Below are 17,986 nucleotides of genomic sequence, written 5' to 3'. Positions count from 1 at the left end.
TAGAGACAGAGTCTCACACTGTTGCCTAGGCTGGAGTGCAGTGGCATAATCATAGTCTTTTTTTGTTTTGTTTTGTTTTGTTTTTGAGACGGAGTCTCACTCTGTCACCCAGCTGGAGTTCAGTGGCACGATCTCAGTTCACTGCAACCTCCATCTCCCGGGTTCAAGCGATTCTCCTGCCTCGGCCTCCTGAGTAGCTTGGATAACAGGCATGCGCCACCACGTCCGGCTAATTTTTGTGTTTTTAGAAGAGACGGGGTTTCACCATGTTGGTCAGGCTGGTCTCGAACTCCTGACCTCGTGATCCGCCCACCTCGGCCTCCCAAAGTGCTGGGATTACAGGCGTGAGCCACCGTGCCCAGCTGACACAATCATAGTTCACTGCAGCCTCAAATCCTGGGCTCAAGTGATCCTTCCTGCCTCAGCCTCCCAAAGTAGCTAAGACTACAGGTACACACCAGCACACCTGGCTAATTTTTAAATATCTGTAGAGATGGGATCTCGCTTTGTTGCCCAAGCTGGTCTTGAACTCCTCTCCTCAATTGATCTTCCCACCTTAGGTTCCCAAATTGCTGGGCTTACAGGCGTGGAGCTACCCTGCCTAGCCTCTAAATATATTTTATATGATGTAATCTGAACTAATGTATATGGAACTAAATCAGTGAGTTAAATAATGCAAGTAGACATTTGGCTTCTGTCTATACCCACACCCCCACCCAAATCAATACATTTATTTGAGTCAAAATATTTAGTGTGTGTGTATCTTTTTATTGGGGGAAAAAAGTGAGGACAAAATATTTGGTTATATATGGCATTTAGGAGATTGGGTATTCCTGGTTACTGACTAGATTTGATTGAAGAAGAAATGATCAAGGATGATCCAAGTTTCTATTTAAATAACTGGATGAATGCTGTTACTTGTTGGAATAGGGGATACATTAATAGCAGTTTTGAACTTACTGAGTTTATAGAATCCAGTTGAAGTTTTATAAAGCAGGAGAGTCCAGGAGACAGGCAGGGATTAGAGATTTGAATTTTATTTGAAATCAGATTGAGCAAATAATTTGGCTCAGTAAGAACACATAGAAGACAGAAAAGCACAGGATGAAACCATGTAATTTAAAGAACTTGGGAACATTCTAAGGAGGGGGTGTTATGAGAACCAGAAATACCAGAAATAGCCAAGTGGGAAGGTTGGGTGGTTTGCCTGTCACAAAACAGTATGTTTATTCTTTATTATTAATGTCCCCTTCTATTGCCATAAATCTACTTTTTTCTGATTTGTCCAGAAAGCAGTTTAAGTTGTATTTATCAATTTTGATTGATTTTTAAGTCATTTCTAAATGCTGGAGAAAATCTCAAGATGTTTGATGTTTCAAATTAAGGGAAGCTGGAGATCAAGAAGTAATTTTGGCAAACATAGGATTTAGAATAGAAATTCTTAATCTAAAATTCAGAATATAAACTACTGAAATAGTTTTAAATATTGAGGCAGTTCCTAAAACTTTTTTTTGACTGGCCTTTGCATATCTTTAGATACCATTATATATTCACTGTTACTGAAAATCCTTTGAAAATATTTCTTACAGAAATTTTCACAAAAGTAGACAAAATTATGTAATAAACTTCTTACTCAACGTTGTTATCAACCCTTGGCTTGTTCCATCCCTTCTCCCACCACTTACCTCACTGGATTTTTTTTAAGTAAATCCCAAATATTGTATCTATAAATATTTCAGAATACCATATTTATTGAAAATTTCCATGGAGTGTGAAATGGTCAATCATAAATACTTTTTACAGTTTTAACTTGGCTATTTCGTATTTAAAATTACCTGGTTAAGTATTCATGTGAGCAATTATGAAGAGTCTTATGCCTTCCTAAAATAATGTTTTACTTTTAATTGCAGGGAAAATTATAAAATCTGTTCCTGGAAAACTAATGAAAGAGGTGAGTAACTGATTTATGTGTGTTCTATAACATGATAATCATAAACATATTTAAATATTGATAAATTTTGCTGGATTATGTACTAAAAATTACCTTTATTTTTTATTTTCTTACAATAATCTATTACCACAGAAAGGTCAGCATTTGGAACCTTTTATCATGAATTTCATTAATTCTTGTGAATCTCCAAAGCCTAAACCGAGTAGACCAGAACTGACCATTCTCAGCCCTACTTCAGAAAACAACAAGAAGGTACTGCACATTGCATTAAAGAACTATTAAGTTTTAAGTTGCCATACTTGAGATGACTTTTTCATTGTCGAGAGAATGAATACTTTGTTAATGAAATGGATTGAGCTATACATTTCCTTTATGTGGAAATCAGTTGAATGGTATACAGAGGGTATTGTGTGTAATTACTTGGTTCTTTGCTTTAATGTGGTAAATGTTTCTCTGGATACTATATTTGCAAACTTATGCCACTTCTGTATTTGGGGATTTTTAAAAGTGGTTTTCTTAGGTTATATGTCACCAACTTTCAATAATAAGAAATTAATTGCTATACTGTGTTTATGTTTATTGGATGGCATTACCTAACTTTCATGGCTTATAAAGTATTTTATCCATTCATTAAACAAACATTTTATTACATGCCTACGATTGAGTGCTAGGCACTGGGAATATAAGGATACATTCCTTGTCCTCAAGAAGCTGTTTAGTGCCAAGGTGTAGTGCCCAGCATGGGGAGCTATGGGAGCTCAGAGGACTCTATCTTTTATTTTTGTTAATACTCTGAATAGTATCTTTAATATTATTAATATTTTCATTTTATAACTTGTATATATAGATAGAAAATTTTTATTTAGTCGTCTTGCTAGACTTAACATTAGTTTTAGTAATATCTGGTAATTCTTTTATATTGACACAATTGTTGCAAATGATTGCAGTTTTGTTTTATTCCTGACTAGGACTGCTATATAGAAAGGAAATTGTTTAATTATTTCACCATCGAATAGTATAGTGTAGCTCTTTTTGTATTAATAGATAACCTTTATAAGATTAAGGAATTTGCCAGGTGCGGTGGCTCACACCTGTAATCCCAGCACTTCGGGAGGCCAAGGTGGATGGATCACTTGAGGTCAGGAGTTTGAGACCAGCCTGGCCACCTTGGTGAAACCCTGCCTCTACTGAAAATACAAACATTAGTCAAGTGTGGTGGTGGGTGCCTGTAATCCTAGCTACTCGGGAGGCCGAGGCAGGAGAGTCGCTTGAACCTGGGAAGTGGAGGTTGCAGTGAGCTGAGATCACGCCACTGCACTTCAGCCTGGGGGACAGAGCAAGACTCTGTCTCTAAAAAAAAAAAAAAAGATTAAGGAAGTTTACATTCATGTTTATGGGTAGAATATAGCCTATAATTTTTCTTTCTCATTCTGTCCTTGTTAGGTTTTGGTATCAAAGTGTTATTAGCATTTTTTATTTTTGGTAGACTTTTTATAAATATTTGATAGAGTTGGTAAAGTCATCTAGGCCTCCAGTTTTGTTTGTAGGAAGATTTTTTATAACCAATTTAATTTCTTTAACAATTACAAAATTCTTCAGGTTTATTACTTCATGAGTCAGTTTCAATAGGTTATATTTTTTGACAAATTTTGTACTTTATCTAAGTTTGTAAGGTTATTGGTGTGAAGCTGTCAATAATTTTGTCTTTTCATTGTTACTGATGTCTGTAGCTATGTCTCTTTATTCTCAACATTGTTTATGTCTTCTCTTTTTCTTTTTTCTTTAATTTGATCAATCTTGAAAAGATTCTGTCTATTTTATCTTTTGGCTTTGTTGAACTTTTCTGTCAGACTTTTAAAATTACCTTTATTTCTGTTATTTTGAAAAATTATTTGTATTTCTTTGGGCTTTTGTTTGTATTACAGTTTTAATTTCCTGTGGTGGAACTAATGCTTAACTTAGCCTTTCTTTTCTAATATAAGCATTAAAATGTATACATTTTTCTTTAAATCTGTTTTAACACTGGCTTGTAAATTTCAATATGTGGTATTTTTGTTATTCAGTTCAGAATTTTTTATTACGATTCCCTCTTTGACCTATGGGTTATTTATAATTTTTTTTTTTAAGTTTACAAACATTCTTGAATTTTCAGATTGTTCCTTTATTGTTGTTATTGATCACAGTTTAATTACGTTGTGATCAAAGAATACATTCCATGTAATGTAAGTTTTCCATTTCCAAGAACAGCTACCTCATTGCTTTCTGACTTGACTAACAGCTTGTCATTTTTTCCAAGTTTTACTGCAGGCTCCTGCCGTTTTTCCAGCCTCCACCTACCCCTAGCTTCCAAAGCTAATACCATGTATTTTAGGTTTATGTTATGGCAACACCCTACTTTTAGGTACAAATCACTTAAACATTGTTGTGTTACAAACTACTCCAAAAGTGAATGGTTTAAGACGACTCTCTTATTTGCTCATGATTCTGTGGGTCGGCAATTTGGACTTGGCTTAGCTGCATTGTACTTCTGGTCTCATTTGGGCTGCAGTCTTAGAGCTTCTTGAATTGGAATATGGCCAAAGGTGGCCTCATTCACATGTCTGACTGTGTGTTTCCTGTTGGCTGGGCCATGTGTCTTCAGCAAGCAATTCTGGGCTCTCATGGTACCAGCATTCTAAGAGGGCTTACCCCAACACACAACTTTCCAGGACTCTGTTGAACATTTTGCTTAACATTTGTCCCAAAGCAAGTCATGTAGCCAAGCCCAGAGTTGATGTGGGAGGGGACTGTACAAGAGTGTGGCTGTAGAGAAGCATGATCACTGTGGGCTGTTACTTTAACAGTCTACTTCAGTTTACCAGTTTTGAAAAATTCTCAGCTATTGTTCTTTAGATATTGCCTTCTCTCTATTCCCCCTCTTATCTCCTTCTGGAATACAGATTTAGTTATCATTCTGTTTTCCGTATCTCTTAAGCCTTCCTCCATATTTTCTGTCTTCATTTTTGCTACTTTTTGGTGGTATATGTTTACTTTTTCTGATCTGTCTTCCAGCTCTGCTTCTTCAGTGTTGTCTGATCTGCATAAACATAACTAAACTTAAAAAAAATTGTTACTATGTTATTTTTAGGATTTGTTTGATATTCCCCCCAGGTCTACTATCATTTTAAATAATGATTTACTATTAGCTGCAGATGTTTTCCAGCAAAGCAGATTTATTGCATTATAAAACCCTGGTTGGTACTTAAGATTCTTGAATAGTAAATGCACACACAGGTCGGGAAGAGCAGGAGAAGATAACTTATCTAGTGCTCTGAAGAATATAGTGGCTGAAAATTTGGCTTACGTTATTTTGTTTGTAGTTTGTCAATATTAATGCACATTTTGCTTTCCTTGATCCTTACATTTATCTTTATTGAACACAAAAATTCCATTAAACATCATTATAAAATAAAAATGTTAAAATATTCAAGAGAAGAAATTGAGATATGGGCCCTAACTCCTCTCCTCTGCTCAGGCATCTTAAGTGTCTCTTAGAGTAAGTCTTCAGCCCTCCTCAGTAATAGCTCTGCCTCCTAAGAAACAGACATAGTGTAGTTCATCAATCAGTCTTAGTAATATTTGTCTTCTCCCTCAGGATTATTGAGATTGATATTCAAAACTGCTTGAAAAGATGTGAGAGATTCTTATGAAATTCTTTTCTTGGTGGCCTTCACTATATATGCATACTTTTGTGAATGATGAAATATGAAAGACCTAATGGGTATGATTTCAGAGGATTAACCAGGCTAAACATAGGGAAAGAGGAATTATACTGGTGTGTGAATTTTAGTACATAGGGAATATGTTTGCAAAATAATTTATGAAAGTTTGGTCAAACTGGATATTTACTTTCCTGGTGACTAGTAAATGGGCCCAACCTTTTGGGAAATAAATTGATACTGTGTAACAAAATAAATCAGGTGTTTATGCTCTTTGACCTCCTGACCTGAATGCTAGGAATTTGTCAGGGAGAAAAATAAGAGAAGAGCTTATAACATGTAAAGGTGTTTATTAAAATATTGTTTACATAAGTGAAAAATTGGAAACAACATGAAATTCTAACATTGTAGGAATGATTATTTTAAGGAACATCTATTCAAGGAGTGTTTTGCAGCAGATGAAATTGTGCTTATGAAAACTATAAAGCAACATAAAGATATTTAATACAGTGCTAAATGAAAAAGTAGGATGTGATATTTTTTGAACCTCATTGATTTGTGGCTATGTATATAGAGAGTACAAGTTAATATACAAAAGTTTAATAGTAACGCTATTAGGTGGTTGAGTTTTAATTTAAAAGTTTAAATGCCCCTTTGCTCTGTGTCACTTTATTTAGCCTTAGTGATTATTGTCAACAGATGTAATAAACTGTATATCTCTTTATTATTCCAACTTTTATTTTAGATTTCTGCTTAAAAATAATGCAAACCGTGCTGAAAATACAGAGGAAAACAAAATTGAGTTGTTTTTCCCCTGTTTTCCAGACTTACTATATAATATCACTGTTTTTTAGTGAAAAAAAAAATTACACTGAAAATTTAAAAGAGTAGAGGGAATAGTATATCAGAAGGGAGAGCCCTTTTCCTATTTTTTGGGTTGGGGAAAAATGTTTTAAGTTTATGCGTCTGCGTTAATAATATCTGACATAAGAGCCAATAGAATATATGGTCTTTGTTCTCAGGATACTTTTCTAGGAGGCTTTTAAAAAATTCATCTTCAGGTAAAATCGAATACACTTTCCTCCACAGTCTCCTTACTTCTCTTCCCTCTCCCCTCCCCTCTTTCTCCCTTTTCACAGAGTCTCAATCTGTCACCCAGGCTGGAGTGCAGTGGTGCAGTCTCTGGCTCACTGCAACCATTAATTCTTAATATCTTGTTTTAGTCCCCCCCTCCAACATTGATTAGGCCTTTGTGGGCTTTGAATATTGTCCAAATAAATTCCACCTAACGCTGGATTTTTACCTCTACTTATAGTGATTTATAATCTTTAAATCATGTTAGTGTTTCTTTTTTTGTTTTTTTTTTTTGACGGTCTTGCTCTGTCACCCAGGCTGGAGTGCAGTGGCACGATTTCGGCTCACTGTTATCTCTGCCTCCCAGGTTCAAACTATTCTCCTGCCTCAGCCTCCCAAGTAGCTGGGACTACAGGCACGCATCACTACACCTGGCTAATTTTTTTGTATTTTTAGTAGAGATGGGGTTTCACCATGTTGGACAAGCCGATTTCAAACTTGCGAGCTCAGGTGATCTGCCTGCCTCCGTCTTCCAAAGTGCTGAGATTACAGGCGTGAGCCACTGCGCCTGGCCTAAATCATGTTAGTTTTAAAGTTAGCTATCAATAATATATTTGTACATCTTTTTATGTTACTTTGCTTTTGTGGTATGTAAAAACAAAGGGGTCTTTAATGGATAATGAATTATCTACTGTAACTAAAATGAATATTTTAGTTTTTATGTAGTATTTTCGGGGAACATGTATTTTTTATTGCAATTCGGGGCATAAATGGGGAATTTTAGAAGCATATATTAACCTATCTAATATTCTGTTTTGATTGGAAAAAGTTTAAATGCCTTTGCTGTGTGACACTTCATCCTTATTGATTATTGTCAGCAGATGTAATAAACTATATATCTCTTTATTATTCCAACTTTTATTTTAGCTTTTCAATGATCTGTTTAAAAATAATGCAAACCGTGCTGAAAATACAGAGAGAAAGCAAAATCAGAATTATTTTATGGAGGTGATGACTGTAGAAGGAGTCTATGATTACCTGATGTATGTAGGTAAGATCTAAGTGGTTTAAGACTTGTTTTTCATTCATCTTACTTCTTCTGTGATGCAAATAATGATCTTGAGTATTGCCCCATCATAACTGTCTTTTTAATTGAAGATACCTTTTATAATAATTCAATACGATTGGCCTTGATCATATTAAAGTTGCTAGTGTTTACAAATAAAATATTGACCATGGTCATTTGTGTTTTCTACATTGGCAAATTTCAAAAATACCAATTCATCTGGAACAATGAGGTATCCCATTTGATCCTTTCTCAGGACGGGTAGTTTTCCAGGTTCCTGACTGGCTTCATCATCTCTTAATGGGAACTCGAATCCTCTTTAAAAACACCCTGGAAATGTATACTGATTACTATCTTCAGTGTAAACTAGAACAGCTATTTCAGGAGCACCGTTTGGTCTCACTCATAACACTTCTCAGAGGTTTGTATTTTCTAATGTGTTTGTTTCATATTTTGTGTACTCTATGATTTTAATTGAATCTAAAGAGGAAGAAATCTTGTTTTGCTTTGGTTTATTAGTATTTCTACTATGAGGAAATCCTTTGTGTATAAATAGATGAAAATTCCAGAAATATTTCTTTTTACTCTTTTTTAGATGCTATATTCTGTGAAAACACTGAACCTCGCTCTCTCCAAGATAAGCAAAAAGGAGCAAAACAGACTTTTGAAGAAATGATGAATTACATTCCAGGTGTAATATTTAAGAAGTAACTTAATTTCATATAGATTAGCAGTCCGTTGAGGTCACAATGTATAGTAATTATTGAAGCTAGTTTTTACTGTGAGTTTTCATTTTACAAATAGTTGCAAAGATCAGTTAAAATTAACACACTAGTTAAATAATTCTTTCAGATGTTAGCACTAAGACTAAGATATTAGGACTTTAAGGCAAGGCTGTTTCTACTCACATAATAGCCAGATTCATTCAAAAATAACTTATAGTCAGACTGGTCAAAGTGACATGTGGGACAATTGAAGGCCTGTGTCCACGACACCATAAGAATAGCTTACTAGTGTGTATGATAAAAGATCAGAATTCATTCATTCCAAATTTATTGAGCACCTTCCATATTCCAGGCACTATGCAAAATGCAAGGCATATAAAAAATGTACTTGAGTAGGTCAGTCTAGCAGGAAGACAGGCATATAGACAAAACATACATGTGATAATAGAGGCATTTTCAAGTTACAGAGATATCACAAAGGAGGAGGATGGTCACCTCTTCTGTAAAGTTGGTAGGTTTGGGCCACTAAGGAAATGAGTGGTAGTAACCTCTTAACTGTGATGGGAAATAACAAGGAAGAAATGTCAAGGGATCAAAGCAGATGATTCTTAGTTTAGAACATTTTGAATGAGAAGTGCCTATAAATTACTCAGGAGGAAGTGTCTGTTAAACACTTAGACACCGAGGTTCAAAAGTTGGAGAAAAGGTGGTATAGGATAGATTAGTAGAGATATGGGAGCCATGTGTGAGTAGATACTAAAGCATAGGGAGAAAGTATGGAGTAAGAAGAGAAAAGGGTGACTTCCAGTTCTGGTCTGGCACACAAGAACCTGGCCATCATCACTCCATCCTAGTAACAAGCAAAAACCTGAATGAACTAAAAAAACTAAACAACTCTTAGATTCACCAGAGAATGAGGTCATACGGCAAGCCACTGCCCCCCAGGTTGGAGAGAATCATAGCTAGCTGCAGCAGAAACCCATGAACTCAAAACCCCTGGAGAAGCCAGTGCTGAGCTAGGGAAACCTGAACTATAACTGACAAATTGCTACAGCCTTTTAAATCTCTTTTTAAGAGATTAAAAACTCCAGGGGAACCAAGTCATGGGGTTACCCATCCACATTTTTTTTTTTTTTGAGACAGAGCCCCACTGTGTCGCCAAGGCTGGAGTGAAATGACACGATCTCTGCTCACCGCAACCTCCACCTCCTGGGTTCAAGCAGTTCTCCTGTCTCAGCCTCCCGAGCAGCTGGGACTATAGTCCTGCGCCACCACGCCTGGCTAATTTTTGTATTTTTAGTGGAGATGGGGTTTCCCCTTGTTGGTCAGGCTGGTCTCAAACTCCTGACCTCAGGTGATCCACCCGCCTCGGCCTTCAAAAGTGCTGGGGTTACAGGTGTGAGCCACCGTGCCCAGCCCATCCACACTTTTTTTGTGAGTTTTACCTCCAGGGCCTTGACCAAGATCCCACAGTGAATATTGGAGAAAAATCCCCATGAGCTTCTGGCAAGGGGGCCAGAAGGGAACCATTTTGAAATACATCAGTCAGGGCATTCTGTTCTTGACAAGGCCCTACCCTCAGTAGAAAGTGACCAGAGCCTGACTGACCTGATGGAAGGGAAAGAACCAACTCTAGCCAGCCCTGGCCTTCCACATGGAAGAAGGGAAATACCCAACTCCAATACACTCTAGCCATCTTGTCCTAGGCAAGGGGGTCAGGGGGGCCTGAGAAACATGTGTGAAGTTCACAGTTCAGTGGTACAAGCTCACTAAAAGATTGAGACCCCCTCCTAGGACTATAGAACCCTTCCTCTCCCTCCATATTTTATCACCACATTACTAAAGGCCTGTTTGCAGCAGTTCCTCTTAACTTGTGCGTCATGTCCAGCTATCAAGAAAAAAATTACAAGACATATTAAAGGCAAGAAAAAACAGTTTGACGAGAAAGAGCAAGTATCAGAACCAGAGTCAGATATGGCAGGGATGTTAGAATTATACACCAAGTATTCAAGGCTGGTTCAGCATTCATTCAAAAGTCAATTAAGGTAGTCCATCATCACATCAGCAGGCTAAAGAAGAAAAATCATGATCATAACAGTAGATGCAGAAAAAGCATTTGACAAAATCTAACTCCCACTTATGATCTCAGCAAACTAGGAAGAGAGGGGAACATCCTCAACTTGATAAAGAATATCTACAAAAACACCAATAGCTAACATCACACTTGATGAAAAACTTAAAAGCTATCCCACTAAGATGAGGAACAAGGCATGCTCTCACTACTGCTTTCAACATTGTACTCGAAGTCCTAGTTAGTGCAGTAAGACAAGAAAAGGAAATAAAGAGCATACTGATTGGGAAGAAAGAAATAAAACTGTCTTTGTTTACAGATGACATGATTGTCTATGTAGAATATCCAAAAATTGACAAAAACGCTCCTGGAAATAATAAGCAATTTTAGCAGGGTTGTAGGATATAAGGTTAATACACAAAATTCAGTTACTTTTCGTGTATACCATCAGTGAGCAAGTGGTATTTGAAATTAAAAAAAATACCATTTGCATTAGCACCCCCAAAAGTGGAATACTTGGCTAGTAATCTAACAAAATATGCACAAGATTTATATGAGAAAAATTGTAAAACTTTAATTAAAGAAATCAAAGAACTAAATAAATGGAGAGAGATTTTATGTGGATAGGAATACTCTGTTTTCAAGATGTCTGTTCTTCTGAACTTCGTCTATAGATTCAATGCAGTCCCAATCCAAATCCCAGTAAGTTGTTTTGTGGGTATTGACAAACATTTTAAAGTTTATATGGAGAGGCAAAAAGACCCAGAATAGCCAACTCAATATTGATTGAGAACAACAAAGTCACAGGATTGACACTACTTTTCTTCAAGGCATACTATAAAGCTACAGTAATCAAGAAAGTGTGATATTAGCAAAAGAACAGACAAATGGATGGATGGAACTAAACAGAGAGCCCAAATATAGACCCACATAAATAATGTTAACTGATCTTTGACAAAGTTGCAAAGGCAATACAATGAAGAAAAGATAGTCTTTTCAACAGATGGTGCTGGAACAACTGGACATCCACATGCAAAAAAAAAAAAAAAAAAAATCTAAACACAGACCTTACACCCTTCACAAAAACTAAACTCAAAATCAATTATAGACTGGGCATGGTGGCTCACACCTGTAATCCCAGCACTTTGGGAGGCTGAGGTGTGTGGATCACCTGGGTCAGGAGTTCAAGACCAGCCTGGCCAAGATGGTGAAACCCCATCTCTACTAAAACTACAAAAATTAGCCAGGCATGGTGGCAGGCACCTGTAATCCCAGCCACTCGGGAAGCTGAGGCAGGAGAATTGCTTGAACTTGGGAGGCAGAGGTTGTGGTGAGCTGAGATAGCGCCATTGCACTCCAGCCTGGGTGACAGCCTAACTCCATCTCAAAAACAAAAAAGAAATCCATTTTAGACCTAACTGTAGAAAGCAAAACTGTAAAACTTAGAGGATAACATGAGAGAAAATGTAGATGACCTTCTGTTTGGCGATGACTTCTTAGTTGCAACACCAAAGGCATGAACCATAGAAGAAATAATTGATAATCTTTACTTCATTAAAATTAAAAATTTTGCTTTGTGAAAGACACTATAAAGAATGAAAAGAGAAGCCACAGACTGGGAGAAAATATTTGCAAAAGACGTATCAGATAAAGGACTGTTACCAAAAATGTACAAGAAATCCTGAAACTCAACAATAAGAACACAAACAACCTGATTTTAAAATTGGCCAAATATCTTGACACCTCACCAAAGAAGATTACACATAAGCATATGAAAAGATGTTCTACATCATATGTCATCAAGGAAATGCACATTTAAAACAATGAGATACCACCACACACCTGTTAGAATGGCCCAGATCCAGAACACCAACACCACCATTTGCTGGTGAACATGTGGAATTCTCATTCATTGCTGGTGGGCATGCAAAATGGTACAGCCACTTTGGAAGACAGGTGAGCAGTTTCTTACAAAACTAAGCACACTCTTACCATGAGATCTGGCAATTATGTTTCTTGATATTTACCCAAAGCAGTTGAAAACATGTCCACCCAGAAACCTGCACATGAATGTTTATAGCAACTTCAGAATTGCCAAAACGTGGAAGCAACCAAGGTGTTCTTTATTTAGGTGAATGGATAAATAAACTCATACTTCTAGACAATGGGATATTCAGTGCTATAAAGGAATGAGCTGTCACATCATGAAAAGTCATGGAGGAGCCTGAAATTCATCTTACTAAGCGAAAGAAGCCAATCTGAAAAGACTGCATACTGTATATTTTCAACTATCTGATGTTTTGGAAAAGGCAAAACTAAGAAGACAGTGGATTGGAGGGGAGGGAGGGATGAATAGGCAGAGCAGAGAGGATTTTTTGGGGCAATGAAACTACTCTATAATGATGGTTACATATCATCATCTATTTGTCCAGACCCACAGAATGTACAACACCAAGAATGAACTCCAATGTAAATTATGGACTCTGGGTAATAATGATGTGCCAGTGTGTGTTATCAGTTGTAACAAATGTACACTCTTGTTGGGGATGTTGATAGTTGGGGAGACAAGACAGGGAACATATGCGAAATCTCTTCCTTCTGCTCAGTTTCATTGTGAACACAAAACTACTTTAAAAAATAAAGTTTATTTTAAAAAGAGAAGAGGTCTTAGGACAGAACCTTAGAGAATTCTTAATATTGAGGAACTAGCCTTAGAATAGTTCTGCTGTTCCTTGTGAAAATAATTAACTTAAATATCTGCTCTGAATATAAAACTGAACATAAGCTGTTTTTGAGTAAATTTTCTGTAGGCAAATGATGAAATAATTTTTTTTACCTGTTTTCTGATATAATGACCCTTAGCATTCATACTTTCAACAGTCTCAGCTTTGATACTCAGAAACAACATGGAGAGCCAGAGAATATAGTAATTTGTTATTTTGTTGAGGAACAAATTCAAACCACATTCACTTTTTTTTGTTGTTGTTGTTGTGATTGACTTTTTTTTTTGTCTTTTTTTTTTATTATACTTTAAGTTTTAGGGTACATGTGCACATTGTGCAGGTTAGTTACATATGTATACATGTGCCATGCTGGTGAGCTGCACCCACTAACTCGTCATCTAAACCACATTCACTTTAAGACTCCTGTTTGGGAGAGTAACTTAGCTCTTGAGTAAGCTTACCATTCCTTTGTGTTATCCTCTGTTCCTCATCTCTTACTTAGTGACACCTGAAGGATGTGAAAGAATTACGTATATTTGTTCATTAGTTTCATGCATATTAATTGGGAAATTCCATGTAGTATTGGTGAGTTTGAGGATTAACAAAGATTTGTATTGGGCCACATATCTTGAAAATACCAAGGATGTACTATGCCTATTGTAAATTAAATTTGGCCTTGTCTCCTAGCATTAGAATTTTTTATGACCAACACTAGGAGTTTAGTTATGATAGGGGAAAAAGGATAAATATTTGAGTACCTTGTTTATATAAGAATAACTTCTTTTTTTTCTGCTTAGGGAAGCATTCAGTGGAGATCTTAATAAGGATTGACTTTTCTTGGTAACAGAATTGATATCAGTGGTACATGACATCTATGCAGCCAGACACAAATCTGAACTCACTGGACCCTAAATAAGTGTTTAAATATTTGTTATATTTCCCAAAATGATTGGTTTGTAAGATGGTTAATAGTAACTTATGCAAAAGTCCAGAAATTAGGTGTTCTTATTCACTGAGAAAAGTCTGCCTTAAAAATTAAGCTTTTTTTTCCTGATATTAAGAGCACTATGAAAATATATAGAATAAAAAGTAGAAGCTATCTTCTGTCCACTGGGTAGAAGTCGGCTTATCCTACACTGGGTGTTAATCCTTACATTTTTCCATGCATTTCTATACATGTATGTACAGATGTGCAAACATCATTTTAGGGTTTAATTTGTTTTGTTTTCCCTTAGTGGGGTAATACAATAAGTATTATTTTCCAACTAGCAGATTTTTTTTTTTTTTTACTGCAGCATTTCTCAGAGTTTGCATTATGCCTTGTGCATTGTGAATCTCCAAAAATGGGATACATGACACTGCATTTGTCAACTTGACCATAGAAACCTCTTGTCCAGGAGCCTCTTATAGAAACACTGGTTTGGGGAGTATTGATTTGCAGTTTTTGCCTAGTATCTGGGAAACAGGGTGGTGATTTTGCTTTATGATCCAGTTAATGGTGAGTCACTTTATAATATAAAATTATTTCACATTTGGCCTTTTTGTTTAGATCTGTTAGTCAAGTGTATTGGTGAAGAAACCAAGTATGAAAGCATTAGACTTCTGTTTGATGGCTTACAGCAACCAGTACTCAACAAGCAGGTAAAGCTCATTAAAGCTGGTAAACTCATGCTGGCTAGGTTTGGTGAATGACGTAGTAAGGTGTCTGGTAACTGATTAGTTGTATAAATGACACTATACTAAACCAAGGCAATATAATTTTAAACATTCAGATAGAAAAAGTTTTATTTGAGTTACTCTTTTTGTTTCAGTTTTTTCTAAATAAGATGAATTATTTTGACTTAAAATTAATATATAGTAATTGTAGAAAATTTGGAATAGAAAATTCATGAAATACAGTAAAAAATTAAAAATGGATAATTCCATTATTCAAGTCACATAGAATAACCAGTTAACATTTTTATGTTTATGGTTTATGTAAACTATGTATAAGCTTTATATATTCTGTTGAGGTCTCAATACAGTTGTGATTTTGTGTTCTTGTTTTTTAAAAATTAAAATATTTAACATAAAAATGAATTAATGAGGCATAATGAAGTGTCCTCATGCAAACACATGTATACTTATTACCTATTTTGAGAATAGAACATTATTGATACTACTGAGGCTACTTTTGTGCTTGTTTTATATTATCAGTCCCATTCCCTGCCTTCCCACTTAGAGGTAACCACAATCTTTAATTTTGTGTTTATCATTTTTATGGTTTTTGTGTTTAGTGCCTTAATATTTATTATTTTTTTTTTTTTTGGTGCTTTAGCTGACTTATGTTTTATTGGACATTGTGATACAGGAACTGTTTCCAGAGCTCAATAAGGTAACTGAAAAGCAGTAATTTTATTCATGATTTTCTTAATGGTATGCTGACATTTATTTTAATTAGGGACATAAATGTAAGAAAACCCTTGTCTCTGTTCTCTGTGGTTCTTTAAAAAATTAACCTCAACAAATTGCCTTTTGTATTTTCTTTATTAAACATGCCCAAACAATTCTGGGGGACAGCTATTGAATAGCTTCTGCTTTGACTTCATCCCTTTTTAATTACAAGCAGATAGGGACCCTATATAGTCTTTCCAGGGGAAGAAGTGAGTGTAAGTCCTAGCACTAGAATAGGCCAAGCTAAGTGTTATCATCTGCACCATTGTATGCTGTGTAAGTCAGAAACTAGAGTATTTTTGAAGCAAGTTTTATATAAACCCAAGCACAAAATGAACTAAAATTAGAGCATGGTCATATTATTATTATGTTGAATCTTGAGGATTTTGAGTTTTGAGCAAAGGTTTAAGTCATTATTTTCTGTCTTATTTTTTGACTAATCCTTTTGGTTGGATGAAACAACTGTTCAGTGCTGTGGTATTGCAATGAAGTGTGACTTTTGTAGAGTAGAGGAAACCAGATTTGGGCTATTTACTTATTATAAACTTTCAAGTTGACTGGGTACGGTGGCTCACGCCTGTAATCCCAGCACCTTGGGAGGCCAAGGCGGGGGGATCACGAGGTCAGGGGATCAAGACTATCCTAGCTAACACGGTGAAACCCCGTCTGTACTAAAAATACAAAAAGTTTTTTGGGTGTGGTGGCAAGTGCCTGTAATCCCACCTACTCGGGAGGCTGACACAGGAGAATTGCTTGAACCTGGGAGGAGGAGGTTGCAGTGAGCCGAGATCGTGCCGTTAGACTCCAGCCTGGGTGACAGAGTGAGACTCCATCTCAAAAAAAAAAAAAACTTTCAAGTTATTGTGATATTAAGTGCATATTAAAACAGAGTGGCAGTTACAGACTTTGTATCTTTAATTTTCATGGGAATCAACAACAGGAAACCTTTAGCTCTGTTTGAGACTTCATAAGGTCTGTCATTAAATGTTGCCTTTTTTCTCATATCTAGAACATAGATATTACTTACTCCATATGCCAGCCAATTTATTTTGGTTTACAATATATATGTCTTAGGTTAGAATTTTAATACACTAGAGCTGTTAGGCAATTTACAAATGAACCTGTGTCTTCTTGTCTTCTATTAAATGGATTTATTTTTACTTTAGGTACAAAAGGAAGTTACCTCTGTGACATCTTGGATGTAAACACTTGGATTTGGTATAGAATAACCCATTGAAATTTCTGCTGTGCGAGGGTGGTAGAAATTTACTTTTTTGGGTATATTCTTATATATATTATGTACATCGCTGTCTGAAATTTTAGTTATTTTTTGTTTTTAATAAAGACTAACACAAACTTAATAATGATTAAAAGTGATTGAGTCTCAGTCTTTCATTTGCTAGCTGTGATCCAAATTTTATTAAAACATAAGTCACTTGTTATTGCCATTTTTAAAAGAGAAAATTCATAATGATGTTATGGCAAACAGATAAGACTGATAAACTTCGTATTGTATAGCTTTGAAAATAATTATGCCTAGTATGGAGAAACAGGAATAAGATCTGATTTTCTTAGAGTTAATATATTTTAGTAGATTGGTTTTCCTTTTTTTTATTTTGTACATAGTTAACTGTGTATCTATAAATAAAACATCCTATATGAGTTTTTAATAATAAACGAGGGATTTCTCCTTATTCTTTCTGGGTGTCTGATGGGTTGTAGCCCTGTTCAGTTTGAAAACTGAATACTTACAGATATTCGTGATTGTGTGGTTGCCTCTAAGTTTCACTGAATTGTCTGTAACTATCAATACATTCCCAAAGCTCATACAAACAATTTAGGCAAGTAGATTTTTGGTTTTTGTTGTCTGTTATCTCTTCAAAAGAAAAATGTAGAATTACTTATACTTCTTGAAAGTTAACTTAAAAGATTATTTTTAAAGAATCAGTGTTTCCACACTGACTTCCACTATGGTTGAACTAGTTTACAGTCCCACCAACAGTGTAAAAGTGTTCCTATTTCTCCACATCCTCTCCAGCACCTGTTGTTTCCTGACTTTTTAATGATTGCCATTCTAACTGGTGTGAGATGATATCTCATAGTGGTTTTGATTTGCATTTCTCTGATGGCCAGTGATGATGAGCATTTTTTCATGTGTTTTTTGGCTGCATAAATGTCTTCTTTTGAGAAGTGTCTGTTCATGTCCTTCACCCACTTTTTGATGGGGTTGTTTGTTTTTTTCTTG

At 35.7% G+C, this 17,986-nt stretch overlaps 1 protein-coding gene across 21 annotated transcripts in view; it reads left to right on the top strand.

The window, feature by feature from the left end:
- SNX14 (sorting nexin 14) overlaps positions 1-17,114 on the top strand; it is a 99,957-nt gene extending 82,843 nt beyond the window's left edge. For all 21 annotated transcript variants that reach the window (XM_063707758.1, XM_055391128.2, XM_055391126.2 and 18 more), the window contains 8 exons: positions 1,911-1,951; positions 2,084-2,203; positions 7,651-7,774; positions 8,046-8,210; positions 8,385-8,480; positions 14,858-14,949; positions 15,626-15,682; positions 16,908-17,114. In XM_063707758.1, the coding sequence (XP_063563828.1) occupies positions 1,911-1,951; positions 2,084-2,203; positions 7,651-7,774; positions 8,046-8,210; positions 8,385-8,480; positions 14,858-14,949; positions 15,626-15,682; positions 16,908-16,946 (734 nt within the window). In that variant the 3' untranslated portion in view covers positions 16,947-17,114. The remainder of the gene's footprint in view (positions 1-1,910; positions 1,952-2,083; positions 2,204-7,650; positions 7,775-8,045; positions 8,211-8,384; positions 8,481-14,857; positions 14,950-15,625; positions 15,683-16,907) is intronic.
- Positions 17,115-17,986: the final 872 nt, after the last annotated feature.

Source organism: Gorilla gorilla, chromosome 5 (genome assembly GCF_029281585.2).
Source record: "Gorilla gorilla gorilla isolate KB3781 chromosome 5, NHGRI_mGorGor1-v2.1_pri, whole genome shotgun sequence".
NCBI classification, from domain to species: Eukaryota; Metazoa; Chordata; class Mammalia; order Primates; family Hominidae; genus Gorilla; species Gorilla gorilla.
The sequence above is the reverse complement of the archived record's forward strand: the minus strand, read 5'-3'. Positions and strand labels throughout refer to the sequence as shown.